We start from the raw sequence: 16,539 nt of genomic DNA on the forward strand, positions 1-16,539 counted from the left end.
TTATAAACTGCAAGTCAGAGTATAAAGTATTTATAATACCTTATAAATGTTTCCCTCAAATGTGATTTTTCTAGCTATTGTAACACTTAACAATATAAATTAGAAACTCTAAGAAACATGAAGAAAGCAAATATCGAGTATGGTAATTTATTTCACATTGGTCAGATCACCTGGGAGCATGAATCAACCTCCAGGCCACACTGAATACCAGAATTTTTCTAAAAACGATTCCATAAAGAAGCTCCAAAACAGTCCCTTCATCCTTGGCCTAGAAGCATCTCCTTCCATACGTACAAGACTACATGGTTTGTAGCTGTGTACGGTAGATACAACCATGCCTACTCTGCATAGTTCTCTCCTTTGACACTGTAAGTCTTATGGAAAGAAAGGGAAGCCCTTCTCCCCGTACTTCTTTCTGCCCTTTCCTTCTGGGATACCATGTTAGCAAACATTTCTTTAGCATGAAGATCTCAACGCTTATTTTGTAAAGGGTCATTGTAGCAGCCCACATATTTGCTGGCAAATGTTGGGCACAGAAAGTCTCAGACATGCACAGCTCTCCTGACTGACTACTCGATGTTTCATGCTGCTCATGAAGAGACATAGGGTGTGCTACACTCCAAAGCTGAGAAGATGTCAAGAATGTGATACTACACTCAGCTTTGTTTGGAGGAAGTGCTCACAGTGACACCCTCCCCTCCCCATCATACCACTTTTAAAGAACAAAAAGTGTTAATAGATCAGCCAGCGGCAGAACATAGTGTGTCCACAGATGTGCATAAAAGAAATGGAAGAATTCTTTATACCTGAGATCCTGCCTAATTAGGCTGGGGCTCCTAAACACATTTTTTTATGCGTTTCCCAGGAAGCACTGGGAAAAAAAATTGGCCTTCATGTACAGACACCAAATAGTAAGTAAAAACATGTATTATATTCCTTGTAGAGGTGATGTGATTAATCCCAACTCATCATGTATTCTGCACAGACTTCTCTTTGGAACCCAGCCAATACACAGTAACAACATATATACTACATGTGTGACACATATATTCTGCATATGTGACTAGGAAACAATAAACAAGCAAGGCTTGTTTATATTCCTAAAATCCTGAAAATAGGAACTCCAGTAAATTACAGCTATGTATAAATCAAAAACGAAATGTCATCCAAGTGTTTAGTCATATTTTATATTAAGACTATATGGAATTATATATGCAGCTATCACCAAAGAGCATGATTGGTATTACGATCCCCAGAGCTGAGTAAGTCCATCAACATGTAAGATTTGTGACAGACACATGTTTCAATAAAGTTTACAGCACCCAGGGTATGCTTACAAACCAATCAACCAATTCTTTCTTCATAAGCAGGTGCATTTTCAGTTCAGTTGAGTATGTGGTAATCAGAACTGACAAAGCTTTAAAAGTATTAACATTCTGTTGTACATATTGGAGTTAATAATTTGCTGTCACTGTTTACAGTTTAATGTATCTTCATTGTGGCCATGTCATTTTCCCTGCTTAAAGCATACTTGATCTACTATTTTAGGGAATAATGTACAATTATTACGCTTGTTTTATTAAAGCCCTCTAGATATTTGTTTACCTTATTAATATATTTCACTGCACATCAACACGTATTGCTCCATATTAGCTTAGCCATGCAATATAATTACATTTGTCTTGTCTCAAACAGAATAGCATTTATAAGCAGGGATATGGTAAGCTTCTTAGCTACTACAGCCATCTAGCCAGGGCACTAGTCAGCGGGTCCCCAAGTCTTGGTGCTCTGTGTGTATCTCAGATAGATAGTCTTTTCTTTCCTAAAATCCTGCTTACTATTTGGGTGACTTTTTGCTTTGTACGTGTTATTTTACCTGAGAATTAGCATTACTGACCTAATAGCTCTAATGTCCTTGCTTCATTAGCACATTTTGTTCAGCTGACTAAATATTACTCATAGGGAATAATTTGTCTAGGGATGAACATGCACACTTTCTTTGATTACAGCTACATATTGCATTTGAAAGTCAGAAGACAAGGAATTACGTTCACACGTAACATTCAGGCTGACCCTTTGAAATAATACTGGTTCAGTGTTTTTCATTTGCACAATTGTTGATACAAGTTCTTATCTGTGAAGCCTTACAATGGCAGTGGCATTTAGGCACTCTTTTTTATACTTAATGGGGAAACAGAGAAAAAAGGGAAGCGAAATATCCTAAACTATAAAAATTTATTCCAGAAATCACCTTGGTTTTCCAGATTTCTAACACTGAAACTCTGAGTCATGAAAACTTCCCTTTCTTGGTACGTCTGACACGGGCACTCCCTGTGCTGGGTGCTGGTGTTCTGTGACTTGTGTCAGGTCTGGAGAAGAAATTCTGACCCTCAGAATATTGGAATTTAGAAGAAAAAGAGTGTTCCATGGCTTAAAAGACTTAGTATTTTCCTTGTGTATGGTTTTATATTTTCCTTTTTACATTTCTTCAGGAGCCTGAAGCTGTGCTGCCAGCATCCTGTAGATTTGTGTGGCCCCAAAGGAGGGAGATGTCATAAGGTATCTCCCATGAACAGAGAATCCTATATTCTCTGCTAGGATTCTGTTTTTCAGATCAGAGGTGGCTGTTAGGACTATTTTAATTTTGTCTGGTACTGAGCATAAACACAGTTAAAAATTCTGATTTTGGTTTCTGAACAATCTGAACATGTCAGCATTTAGCTTAATTTCATGTGAAAATTTTGCATTGAAATAAAATAATTTAGTTTAAATTTATATCAGTAGTGTAACTGCTACTTAATGATAATTGAAATGTCTTATTATTTACATCAAAGTAGATCTTTTATTATAATTAAACAGCTCAACATTTTTATATGAATCTCATATTTCTTAAACTACAATAGGAAATTCCAACTATTTTAGCACGTTACTATATTTTAGTATCAGTAATGCATATTGATTGCACATAAATAACTACATGTAAATACATATAAATAACTACATGTAAAAAACTAGACAGAACAGCTTCATGACCAATGACTACCATAATGGAGAACATACTAAATACAGTTTCATATGTTAATGGTTTATGATTTTTTATTAAAATTTTCTGAAAGTAATTTAATCCAGTGAAAATTTTCTGACTACCTTTGCACCATGGACTTCCACTGAAATCTCTACTTTGTTTTGAAGGTCTTCAGAAGACAAAAGGATTTGAAATCCTTTCTTATCTTTTTCTTATAGATTTGCAATGGTTTAGAGCAGCCAAGGAAGCAACAGCGTTCAGACCTCAATGGACCAGTTGACAATAATAATACACCCGAGGTAGGTACCTTAGGCTGTTCTGCTGCCTATCTTCCTGCGGTCAGGATTCCATGAGAGAAAGCAGGCACCTAATTGTCAGCTTTCTCCCTCTCACACACATGTACTTAGGCTCTGTTTCTTTTCCTGAACTGACAATAAATACCACATCTGCATATTCCAAAAAGTCTTTAAACTATACCCATGAATCTGTTGCTGCCACATTCATTTTATGTAACTGTCCATGGCTGTACTCAAGCCTAAAATTTTCTGATGACATACAGAATAGGGAGAATACTTCAGAAATTCTCTTTTTGGATTATTAGAGAGTAAAAGTATCATCAAAAAGAAATGGGCTTCTGCTTTTTTTCTTTCTTCACACCCTCCCCACCCCCAGCAATGTCAGTTTTTGAAACCAAAGGACTGCTTAATTCCCACAGGAATAATTCTCTTTAAATAACCCCTAATATCAAGCACATCATTCAGTGCTGAGGGCTGAAATGATTCACATCTTTTTGAGTGGCCTCCGTGATAAGATGTGTCGTGGCTCAGTCAGCTGTGAAAAAGATGCAGTGATAGGCAGACATGCTCTTGTCACTGAAGACTGGAGCAAAGAAGACATCCAAGAATGTAGAATGAGGTTATGCTTGAGGCTAGACACAATGAAATGAAATTCAGACTTAAAAGCAGAAGTCTGTTATCTCAAAAACATATAACATATTTAGCCTGTAGCCTGTTACATTAATGAAGAGGCACATTTCTAAAGCCTTTTCCTGTAATGGAGAAATCAGCCTCTTTCCTGGAAACAGGAATGCCTGAGGAGGCTGGCAAAAGACAAGCGAATGGAAGGACTCTTGAGAATAGAGGCAGTAGCATAAAAAGAGCACTGTTGTGGCCCCTGCTGAGATTAAGTGTAATGCTACGTACTGTGCAATCAGTGACAGTTCTTTTTATTCACTGATCCAGAGTCTTGCATTGTAAAGTATTGTTGAATGTTCTTAATTGGAAATTTGGGATATCATTAATAGGCAATGTGATCTAGTGGACAAACTACTGGACTGGGAATTGCAGTTTGTATTGCTCGTTTGACAGCTGACTTCCTAGGTTGTTTTCATGTTCTTCCCCCCAACCTCCCCTATTTTTTTGTGTGGTGGGATCTGCTTAAAATGCTTTGAGATTCCAGGTAAACATCCCTATGTAACAGTTAGGTTGGGTTAATTACTGTGATGCAATGTGTTTCACTGTACTAAATAGTGGCTATGCAGAAGTTATACAGAGAAATTTGATTTTTTATAAACAATGGCCAGCTGTTTAAGTATAATATGAATTCACCTCAGTTTGTGAAAATTATTTTGTTACAACTATACCATTTTTATTTCTCAACAGACAAAGAAAGTGTCTTCATTTCCAAGTTTTGTTGATGGTAAGTTTTACGTCATCAATAGTTAAAGTAGGATAAAATGGAAGCAAATGCTTTAATATATTTTAAAGATCACAGTTCTAAAAACCAGTCAAACCCAAGAGAATACAGCTGAAAAGTTCAAGTATTGAAGTATTTAACATTTTCTTACCCCCCTGTGGCACTTGGAGCCTGGTGGTAATAAAAAGGAGGTGCAGATAGAGCTCTCAGAAGGATTACGGTGAAGATGGAGGCAGCTACAAATCTGTAAGGGAGTAAAAAAGGTGGTAACAGTGGGCCCCAGCAGGGTGGACATTTATGAAGGTATAAGAGCACCCTGTTCTTCATGGCCTTCTGTAGAGGAAGGAGTCATTTAACTGTTCAGAGCAGCCCCTGTATCACTTTGATGTGACGGCTGTTAGTGCACTCTGGGTATCTCAATTTTTGGCACAAACAGAAAGGTTCTCCTTATCTGAAAAAAAATTGGTAATCCAATCCTCTGCTTAGGAGAACCATGCTTTCATGTATTTCTTCAGTCTCCTTTGTACTGCTATTACATATTTTCTGTTTGGAGAAAAATAATTAAATTTATTAACACAAGAAGGTGGGCAGAGATAAAATGAGATTATACTGGAAAATATTATCATTCTCTGATTCACAGACAGCTGAAGAACTTTGTATGGGGAAAATGCATACAGCTCTTCCTGCAAAGGAAATGTCTACACTGTAAAGTGAGAAAAGACAGTAGGAAATTTCTAAAGATCTGACTCCTTAGATCTGCCATGAACACACTTTTCCCCACAATGGAAACCATAAATGAATGTTAAAAACTTGATTTCTAATGCAATTTTCAATTCAGGGAAAACTTACTGCGATTTAGAGTAATACTAGAACGTTCAACACATTTTTCTTCTATTCCCTGATCTAATCAGCTTGACTAGCCACTTCTGATTTTAGTCATTTCCTTGAAGAGCTAGAATCATAGAATGGTTTGAGTTGGAATGGACATTAAAGATCATCTAGTTCCAACCCCCAAATGGAGAGGGGCAAATGAAAAGTTCAAAGATTGCCCTTTTTACACAGATTGACATCTGAAGGAAATTACACATAACACTTGGCATGTACTGGCTAACAGACCCTAAATAGAGGTAAATTAAATGCATTCCCCAAAGGTAGCGGAGACAAGAAAGCAAGCTGATAATTTGTAATAAGCATCTACTTCTTATATACTGGACAACTATAAAGGAATGCCAGCATGAGTAGAGCCTTAAAACAGACTAGAAAATTCACCCCTCACAGTGCTTGCAGATACAACTGCACATTTTAATTTTATTGGGATAAAAAGGTTATGTCTTTTTCTTTTCTTACCAATCAGCTCACCAGTCTGTTGGAAGGGGGTCAGTGTACTCTTTTAGATAGCATAATACTTTTTTTTAGTTCAGTCATTTTGCTTTCTCTGATTTTTTTTCTTCGTTGCACAGTATGGGAGGATAAGCTACCTATTAGGCTTTTTCTGTTGCAGGTATTATACGGCATTGTCTAATACAAATAAATATGTAGCTCACTAGGAGCTTATGATAGGTAACATAACTGCTCTCTGAATTCAAATAAAAACACAGTTTTTATTATTAATTTGTATGTAGAGTCCCAAAAGGAAGAGAACCCTACTGCACATAAGAAAAGATTCTGCCAGCTAACACTCCCTGTTCTTCCCTGAGTTTCATGACTCATATTCAACTGTTCAGGCACTTAACTTTTTCAGCATGACTCCTACTACAGTAGCTCTATCTATATCTCTATGAATATGTAATATTTTTTACATGCCATGTGGACAGGCACAAGAAAATATTGGAAATGTGTCCTTTTGCTATTATAATTGTTTCAGCAGTAGCACCACTACATGCTAGCAATAGTAATTAGTTCCATGTTCAGGGGTTCTGGCTGTTTTGTTCTCTGTATTTGTCCTATCACCATAAATCTCATTCCCTTGCACAGTCACAACCACGATGAAGTAAAGAAATCGGCCAAAACATGGAACTTGTAGATAGGCATTCTGCAAGGTTACATATACCCTGTGTCCATTTACTCCTTATGCAAAATCTGCTGCAGTGCCACGCACCCTAAGGTCTCAGTGACTTCATGGAGTATGATGGTTCTCAGCAGAAAGTTGAAGGTGCTTCTGTGCTCTGAGCGTGGTCTCCAAATACTGTCTGAATCCTTGGTTTACACATGATTTTAGATAAATACAAAAATATGTTCCTAACAGATTATTAAATTCAGTTATGCTGAATTATTGAATGAGTATTATTTTTCTTATTTTATGACTACAAAAGATCAGTTAATTCAAAAATGTTTAGACCTAGTCTACTTAGTCTAGAAGTATGTTTATACTTGTTGCATTAATAGATCAGCAGAAAACCAAGTAATCTCTATTGCATTGATAAGATAGTGCAGGAATTTACAGTTAGATTTTTCAGAAACAGTCATCTTACGTTTAAGCATCAATACTCAACATAAAATTCCAATCTTTGTTCACACCGAACTAGTCTTCAAGTTTCAAATCTATTGCTTTCTTCTTCCCTTCCTCATCAGTAAGCCTTACACATGCTTACAGTCAAGGGCATGCTTAAGTACTCTGATGAGCTGGGACCTCAGCCAAGTCTGCATTTTTGTATTATTTAAAGCAGTCAGAGGTAAGGGAAGAAAAAAGTCAGGTAACCCAATTTGACCCTGGCAATTTTCAAAACCGTGCCATCCTTCCAACAAATGTCGTATTTTACCAGACAACTGCTTACATTGCCTTCATGATGGGAAATGTATGTTGGAAATGTTTTCTGCCCAACGTGCCTTTTTTTGTTTTGGTTTGGTTTTTTTTCTGTATTAGCTATTGCTATAAGCATTTTATACGTGCTGTTGTTTTATACATGATGTTGCAGAATTTGTTGCTAGTGTAATGATTCTGCAAAAAAAATCACTTTCTAATGCCATGAAGAGATGATGAAACCATATGCAACCAAAAAAACCCCAATCTTTAAAGATTCCAAATAAATAAAATTAGGATAATAAAATTGCTTGAAACTGTAGGTTATTTCCATGTTTAAGAAGTTTTTCAGACAAATTAGTCAAAAACACCATTGCTGTCACCAAACAGCCAAGACATGAGAAGAATTTGTTGTTTCCTTTGTAGCAATCCTTAATTTCACAGACCCCTAAGATACGGTGGGATTACTGTTTCATGCTCAGAGATGCTAGCAGTGTATATGTAAAAAGAGATCTCTAAATATGTCTTTGAAAGGGAAATGCCTTTGACATAGCCTATCAATGACTTGGAAATCAAGACAAAATATCTTGCTCAAATATGTATAAAGCACTGATATAACCAGAAGTGGGCCAAATTCTACATTCTTGAAAATAATTGAAGAGAAAACAAGCATTCCTGAGTTCAGCCAGAGCTTTTAGGAAGGAAAGGAAGTAGATTAAGGGATTGATATGTTTTAAATAATGAGCATAACTTTTTGTGTTGACAAATCCGGCAAAGTCTTAGAATTTTGTTCTTTCCTTGATGTAGTAATGACTGGATTAGAATTTGTACCAAGAATTGCAATTCTACTTGTCTTCAGACATGCAAAATATTTCAAGAAAATGAATCTAAATTAGTTAAACTGATTTAAACATTATGTGGGTTAAGCGTATTTCAGAGTTAAAGCAACCTTGATTCAATTTAGCCTGATTTACTTAGCGTGAAGTGAATGAAGGAAAACAAAATTAAAGCCACTTTAATTTTGAATGAGCTCATTGATGCAGGTATCTAATGGAAGTTTTGCTAACTTAACATTAAATTCCCATCTTTAATTAATTTCCCTGTTTGCTACTCTTGAAACAAGATGTCAATATGATACATCATTAATATTTTGTTGCATGCTGAAGAAAGTATAGATGTATGAGACTAAGTTTTAGGCCTGAAAAGTTGTATGAATAACATCATCAGAAGAGGAACCATATAGAATACATCATCCATCTGCTGAAAAATATAGTGGTACAAAGATGTAAGCAAAAAGGAACAGAGATATAGTAAATGGAGTTCTTGTGGAATTTTCATTTTCTTTGATTTCATTCGGTGAATTAGTGCTGCAGGAACAAGGATCATTTTTTGAAGGATTGAAAGACTTGGCCTTCATGAAGAGTTTCAGTGACTTTTTAAATTAGTAGCTTCCCAAGGATTTCATTGGGGGTTTTCACACTTCAGTGGAGATGGTAATGATACTTTTTTATTCTTTCCCAATACTTTGAGAATTTTAAATTCCACAGAATTCTATTCTGAGTCATAATGAAGATCCAAACAATTACTGGATTTGTATGGATGTGATCTAAAGCAAAACACGTCCTCCTGTGTTATACAATTATCCTTTCAAAGCTTGAAACTGCAGTTTTTGCTAGCAAAACAAATAGCTCCATTTTGTGTGAGCATTGTTAGTTAATATCAGGACTCTGAAGAGTGCAGGACTGGTATAAATATGTACATGTGTTTATATACTTTGATTACTGAATTACAAACTGTTTGGGTTTTTTTGCTGGGGGTTGACATTTCCAGCAGGTGAGTGTGAGGTCTGCACAGAAGTATAGGTGTCAGCAACATTGCTTGAAGAAGAAAGTCACTTCTTTTAATCAAGTTTATTTTCTGTTGGAAGACTTTTTCTAAATTAGAACAGGAAAACAAGGGATAGGAATGCTCACTAAAAGATACATGTGCAAACCACTATTTCAGTAGATTTCATCAGCATAGCATGCCATATATTTTTCCTTCTCCACATATTAATCTTCCACATCCAATTGATTGTAAATAGATTGAACTAATGCACTGTACAAGAAAACTTTTTTTTTAAATTAGCATTTCCCTTCAGTGTCATTTTTCTCCTCACACATGAGATTGGTGTACTTCAAAAAAATGTGTTAGCAGCTTGGCAAGTTGATACAGCTCAAAGCAAATTTCTTTTATAAAACTGTTGAGGAACAGAAAATATTCACTGTCAAGAGATTTCAGCCAAATTCTGGAATGACTGTTCTTTACTGTTGATCTAATCAAACTTGATGTAAAGCTTAACAGCTGAATAAAGGGGATGATGAGCATAGTCCCAGTACGATATAAATACTAACCTTTATTCTCTTCTCCCTGCCCCCTCTTTTTCATCCTTGGAAAGAAACAACTTGCAAAATACAAGTTAATGTTAGAATCTCACAAGAGTCGCTATGTAATTAATACTAAGTGTATGCAAAGGCATTTTCTTGAATGAAGGCTAAAATTTTAAAAATATCAAAATGTTTTTAAATAGCACTATTTTCCTCTCTTTTTTAAAGTGAAATTTTTCATACTCTTTCCATGTGCTCCTTTTCCATGACTGCCTTCTATGACTTCCCTGCTTTCAGACGAAAAGGCTGTATGACCTCTTGTGCAGATGCCATTGATTAGACCATGAATGTTTCATTGAACTCCTGTACTGAAGCATGTTTCTCCAGCTCTCAGTTTATACAATCTGTACCAGCCTGGGAACTGTATTTTCTATCAGTCTCTGAATTCAGGCCTTACCCATGACTAAATAGCATCAAGATGCCTATTTTTCTTGTTTCCTAAACTTTCTTAACTGTTAAGTTTCATGGTGGCCTTTTGCTGAAGCAAAGTACACCTTTGTGCCCATTGTTCATCAGTACTTTTGCCAGAGATAATGTTTGGGGACTGTGTACTTCTACAAACATCTCAAAAAAATGTGGACACACAAATTTGTATTCGAAGTTTAGTTCATGCACTGTAACAGTCATACTTATAAACAGTAAGAAAGTTATGATAAAGGAACCTATCAATTAGCATTTCTGAAACTTACAAGTATTTCCAATACATTTATCAGTGCAGCATAGCAAAAATTTTGCATTTATTTTCCTCTAGAATTCCATAATCAAACCATTATGCAATGTTTTAAATCCTTGTCATGGTTTAACCCCAGCTGGCAACTAAGCACCACACAGCCGCTCGCTCACTCCCCTCACAGTGGGATGAGGAGAGAATTGGAAGAGTAAAAGTGAGAAAACTCGTCGGTTGAGATAAAGACAGTTTAATAAGTAAAGCAAAAGCCACACACGCAAAGCAAAGCAAAACAAGGACTTCATTCACTGCTTCCCATGGGCAGGCAGGTGTTCATCCATCTCCAGGAAAGCAGGGCTCTATCACGTGTAAGTTACTTGGGAAGACAAACACCATCACTCCAAATGCCCCCCCCTTTCTCCTTCTTCCCTCAGCTTTATATGCTGAGCATGACATCATATGGTATGGAATATCCCTGTGGTCAGTTGGGGTCAGCTGTCCCGGCTGTGTCCCCTCCCAACTTCTTGGCACCCCCAGCCTGCTCACTGGTGGGGCGGTGTGAGAAGCAGAAGAGGCCTTGACTCTGTGTGAGCACTGCTCAGCAGTAACTAAAACATCCCTGTGTATCAACACTGTTTTCAGCACAAATCCAGAACATGGCCCCATACTAGCTACTATGAAGAAAATTAACTCTACCCCAGTGAAAACCAGCACAATACTGTATGTTTGGTTAATATGTTTCTTTGGGAAATAATTATAGGGGAAAACGTAGTTTACTTTGCACTGGATTTCTTCATCTGTTTCATATTAGAAAAGGTATTAAAAAGGTTATGCAAGCCTCAATATCCTTTATTCAATTTCTCGTATCTCTACCCTCTTTTGAAGGGCAGTAACTGTAAATGTCTCATGTCAGTTCCAGGACCTTGTGAACCTGAAGACCTCATTGATGGAATCATCTTTGCAGCCAACTACCTGGGCTCTACACAGCTGCTCTCCGAGCGCAACCCTTCCAAAAACATAAGAATGATGCAGGCCCAAGAGGCAGTGAGCCGTGTTAAGGTAGGGGATTGTTATGGTTTGTAGAATACTCTCAGATACTTTGACAGTTGATCTCTAAACAGTACAGGATCTGCAGCTTCAAACCTATTCTGAAGTGCACTTACATGAGTCTAGATCTAGTACTGTAAATACCGTTAGTTTCCAGTGCTTATTATGAAAATACATACAGCATTTCTGAGGAACAAAATATAAATTATTCCAAAGTCTATTCAAAATTGTTTGGAAGCTGTATGAAGAATTCAAGTATTAAAGACAAATTTTATATTGCAATTAGGAAATATTCCAAAGGCAAAGCACAGGATATTTGTTTGACTGTGGTTTTCCTCTTATGTCATTAATTCCTTTAACTTACTACAAAGCGTGAAGATTACTCTCAATATATTGACTTATTACTTTTTTAGGACAAGAATATTCATAACTATTGTGTTTGGATTTGGTGTTATTTATGGTGAACAATTTCTGTGTAAATAATGTAGCATAGACTGCTTCATACAGCTGTTTAAAAAAATGCTTTTTTTTGGTTAATAATCCAAGTAGGAGGTTTTTCTTTTACAATTTTTTGTGCATCTGCTGTAAATACGTCATCTAAATAAACACATGGTTAGAAAAAGGTAGATTTAAATGCTAATAGAAAAATTATGTGCTTAGTCAATAAAATATTTAATTGGTAAATATGTCATGTTTTTGAAGGAAACCAGTTTGGGAAAATAATTTACTCAGCAAGAGACTGTCATGACTGATGATTGATTTAGTATTTAGAAACAAATGGAAGGCAAGAAAGATCCAGTTCTTAAAACTTTCCAAACCTTTGAATTTCTATTTAGCATATTGTGGTGTCTCAAGCAGTAAGCAATTGTTATGGCAACCAACTCCCTAAAAACTGTTTCGTGTGTTAATAGCAATCCTAATTTGTCAGGGATACTTGACTACTTTAGACAGTCGTGGAAGAGAGCTTGACTTATGTTTTGTTCAACAATTACTCGTAGACGTATGATTAATATGGATAGAAAACCTTGAGTTTAAAACAGTGCAGGTACTGTCAGTTTAGACTGCTGTATATTTAGCAGGATAAATGTTATGAGCAGCTGTTAACAGACAACACTCTGGTACCAATTTTTTTGTAATCAATCGACAACATGCATAATGCCATTAAATCCAATTATGCTTGAGAACTGCATAAGATAATAAACAAATCTTTCTCTCTTGCATATCCTTTTCACACTGCCCCCAAATTTTTATTTTTTAACAGTCTGGATTCATAGTCAAAAAGTTTCCCTGACTTCCCACACTGTCTTTTCTCTTTCTTTGTGTGTACATCTGTCTGCATTCTTTTTTTATGCTACTCCTCAGAGGATGCAAAAGGCGGCTAAAATCAAGAAAAAAGCGGTGTGTAAACTGTTTTTCTTGAATGCTAATGTTTACTTACATTTTTGTTGTACTTGTTCTCCATGGAGTGTTGTGTATTTCATTATGGGTCCTTAGGAAGTTGTCATTTTGGTTTCTTCTTTGTTAAGTAGCAGAACACTGGATGGAATAAAATTAACTCATTTTCTTCATTGGTCATTTGCTAGAGTGCCTGTCTGCTGCTCTTCTTCTGTTGAATACCTGTGATTTGTTTAGTCCCCATATACAGCCAAGTTTATGCAGGACATATTTTTTTAATGTAATGCTTGTTTATTTTACTAACCAAAGCAGTAAGATGTATTTCCTGTGCCTGTGACTTACTGTATATTTATTAAATTATTGTCGATACTTAAAAACAAATAAAATATATTTACCACGTAGTAGCTGGAACAATTCATACAGGAGACATTTCACTCAGTTAAAAACTATACTTCAGTTAACTAAGTACAGTTGACAAAAATATCACTAAAATTAATGTTGCTCTTTTTGATGGTCTTAGATGAAGGCAATGCAAGTAATCTCTGCCAAAGTATGTGTATTTTGCTGGATGAGACTTAATTCAAATAAAATTAATCTGAATGAATTATAGGCATAGCTCAGGTTTTGTAACTACAGAAAAGAGCAGCAAATACATCATTCCCTTGCAGTGTTTCATCAAAGAACTAGTCTCTGATGTGGAGACTGATGCCTGCCTTTAGCACAGGGTGATACAGTCTGTGGCCATTTTATTCTGAGGCTGCCAACATGGGTGCTGCTAAATACCAGTTGCAACAGTGCACTGTGGACAAGTAGCCTGGAGGAATAAATAGTTTCCTGCTGGAACTCAGAGTATTAAGTAAGCTCTTGGATGATGCTTCAGTGAGAGGGAGCAGCTGCTTTGCCACTTTCTTTCCTGCTTTCTCATGTGGGCAGAGCCAGGTGTTACACTTAGGAAACTATGTGGCATTACACTGTAATCCCACTTGCTCTGTGACCATGTTTTCTAATAGGGTATGGAACTGTTTCCCTAGTGAGCAGTGCTCAGAAGTTGAGGTCTAAAAGTCAGCTGATGGCTAGCTGTGATATGAGAGAAAGATTAGTTCAGCACTCCGTTCTTTATTTTCTAGAAAAAAAACTGAACTAAAAATCTAAAAAAACCCTAAAACCCACCACAGTAGTGAGCACCAGCTTGCACTTTTTTTGGTGAGCTCACTGAAGATGGCAAGGGCTAAGCAGCTGATGCGGAGTAAGTCACTTTCTCAATTCTACTTTCTCATTTCCGGTGCCTCAAGTACTGAAGTGCATCCATGAGACAGTGGGGAAGAAACAGCCATACTCTTTCTCCTGTTCTGGCTATAAATAGAGAATTTTAGTACTTGAGCTGTCAGTCCCACGGGCTCCAAGAATTCACTCTTACCCACAAAATCAGAGTATGCTTCACTCTTTCTATGCAGTAAATGTGTTCTTTGCATGTACTTAGAAACACCTTTGAATAGACGTCTTTGTAGTGGTTTAACAGTACGATTGCCTCACATCACATTATGCTTGAAGTGATCAGTGAATTTGTCATTCTAAAGAGGAAATTAAAATTCCCCTTGTAACAAAACATCTGTCTTTTAGACTTCAGAGGGAGATTCCCAGGCCTTGACTGAAGTGGATCTGTTCATCTCCACACAAAGAATCAAAGTTTTAAATGCAGACACACAGGTAAGTTATGATTAAAATCTTCAAGAATAATGTTGAGTTAGACTGCGCTTTTTTACTATTAGTGGGAAACTTTACTACGTTTGGATAAATTCACTGTTGTGAGAATATTCAGAAAGGGCAGTGTTAGATCTGCTATTGTTGTAACACTTGCCATTTGCCAAATAGTAATACTAAGACCAGTTTTGCTTATTTGATGTCTTGGAAAATGCCTGCATGTTATTGAGATCTATAATTCAGTTTAGGAAAATATTCAAAAATCTTTCAGAATGCATGTACCCTGTTTCTCTGAAACAGTTTCAGTACCCAGATTTACGGTCTAACAGAGAAGTAATTTGCTGCTTTGACTAAGCTATTCGTATCTTGCCATTTTTAACATTTAACCTCCAATTTTTCCATAAATCACATCTGAGCTACCATCCTCTTTGCCTAAGGTAAATTATTAATTATTCATATTAAAGAAGCATCTGGAGACCACAGCAATAATCAGCCTCATCGTCTAGGAATACATATATATATTCAATTAGAGGCGATCTTCATAAGAAGGATTTTTTAAAAGAAATTTACAATTAAATACATATAATTTATAAATGGATCCCAATATTTAGTATAATAATCTCACAAGATCTCTTAGACTTTGATCCATACTTACAGGAAGTCTTTAAATTTTCATTCATAGGAGAAGCTTTGAAAAGGGAGATTTCAGTGACCTTTTTTGCTTTAGTCTTCACTAAAAAATTCCACTGTATGCAGCTAACAGCAGTTCAAAAATGGCAAGACCTCAAGTTACATTGAAGAACAAACCATTTAGAAAGTGCTTAGTTAAGCTAGATATAGCTAAACTAGAAAATTCATCTTGTAGTATTTGGAAAAATGATTGGAGTGACCTTATGACGTCCTTTCAATGATACTCTTCCAGAACTTATGAAGGTAGTATTTAGACTTTTTTTTTTTTTTTTAGCAGCAGAACAGACCAAAGATTATAGGTAAGTTTAACTGTCAGAAAGGTCTCAAAACAAACAAACCTTTTGTAGGCAGTTTACGAGTAGAGATAAGCAAGAGTCAACACAGATTTGTCAAAAGTAAATCACGTCAAATCAATTGTTTTCTTTTGTGACGGGGAATATATTTGTCCATGGCACAGAAGCAGCACACATCACCTATTGACTTAAATAAGGCTTTTATCTCATATAATATTTTATATATTATATCATCTAGATACAAGAGATACAAGCAGGCTAAAAAATTTCTGAGTGTGTACTTATTTCTGATATATTGCCATATAGATGGCAATATAAAGAGATAAAGAGCAGAGGGAGGCTCACAAGCAGGTTTCTTTGATGTAGTACTGTTCAATATTTTCATAAACAACTTGGAAGATGGAAAGAGAAAATGGTTATTGAACATGTGTCTTGGTGTATAAGATCAGAGTTCAGAAATACCATGGCTAACTGAAGAAATGAGCTGAAACTACAGGAGATATTTCAATAAAGACAAATGTAGCACTCTACATTTAGGATTTTGTTTTGTTTTCAATTAGCATATAATTTGTTTTTCTAACAATGCAAACTATAAGGCACCTACTTCTTCCTGAAATTTAAGAGAGTGCTACTATCTTTTAATGCGAGGGTAATGATAGTATCTCCAGGAAATGGATTACTTTTCTTTTAACATAAACAGATGTCCTTAACATGCCACTAGAACTCCCAAGAGATGGAGCCAGATGCGGAGTAAAATATTCCATCTAACATGGGCAGCAGTAGTTACAATCTGCCATCCATAAATCATCCTGATACTACATTTCATCCATGATAATCAATAGCACTATTTGTTATGGCTC

General features: G+C 36.1%; 1 protein-coding gene across 3 annotated transcripts in view; it reads left to right on the plus strand.

Annotated features, from left to right (window-relative positions):
• APBA2 (amyloid beta precursor protein binding family A member 2) overlaps positions 1-16,539 on the plus strand; it is a 108,268-nt gene that overhangs the window by 69,257 nt on the left and 22,472 nt on the right. For 2 of the 3 annotated variants that reach the window (XM_059823738.1, XM_059823739.1), the window contains 5 exons: positions 3,244-3,324; positions 4,687-4,723; positions 11,467-11,612; positions 12,963-12,998; positions 14,616-14,702. In XM_059823738.1, the coding sequence (XP_059679721.1) occupies positions 3,244-3,324; positions 4,687-4,723; positions 11,467-11,612; positions 12,963-12,998; positions 14,616-14,702 (387 nt within the window). The remainder of the gene's footprint in view (positions 1-3,243; positions 3,325-4,686; positions 4,724-11,466; positions 11,613-12,962; positions 12,999-14,615; positions 14,703-16,539) is intronic. The other variant, XM_059823741.1, reaches the window with a different exon arrangement.

Source organism: Gavia stellata, chromosome 13, assembly GCF_030936135.1.
Source record: "Gavia stellata isolate bGavSte3 chromosome 13, bGavSte3.hap2, whole genome shotgun sequence".
NCBI lineage: Eukaryota > Metazoa > Chordata > Aves > Gaviiformes > Gaviidae > Gavia > Gavia stellata.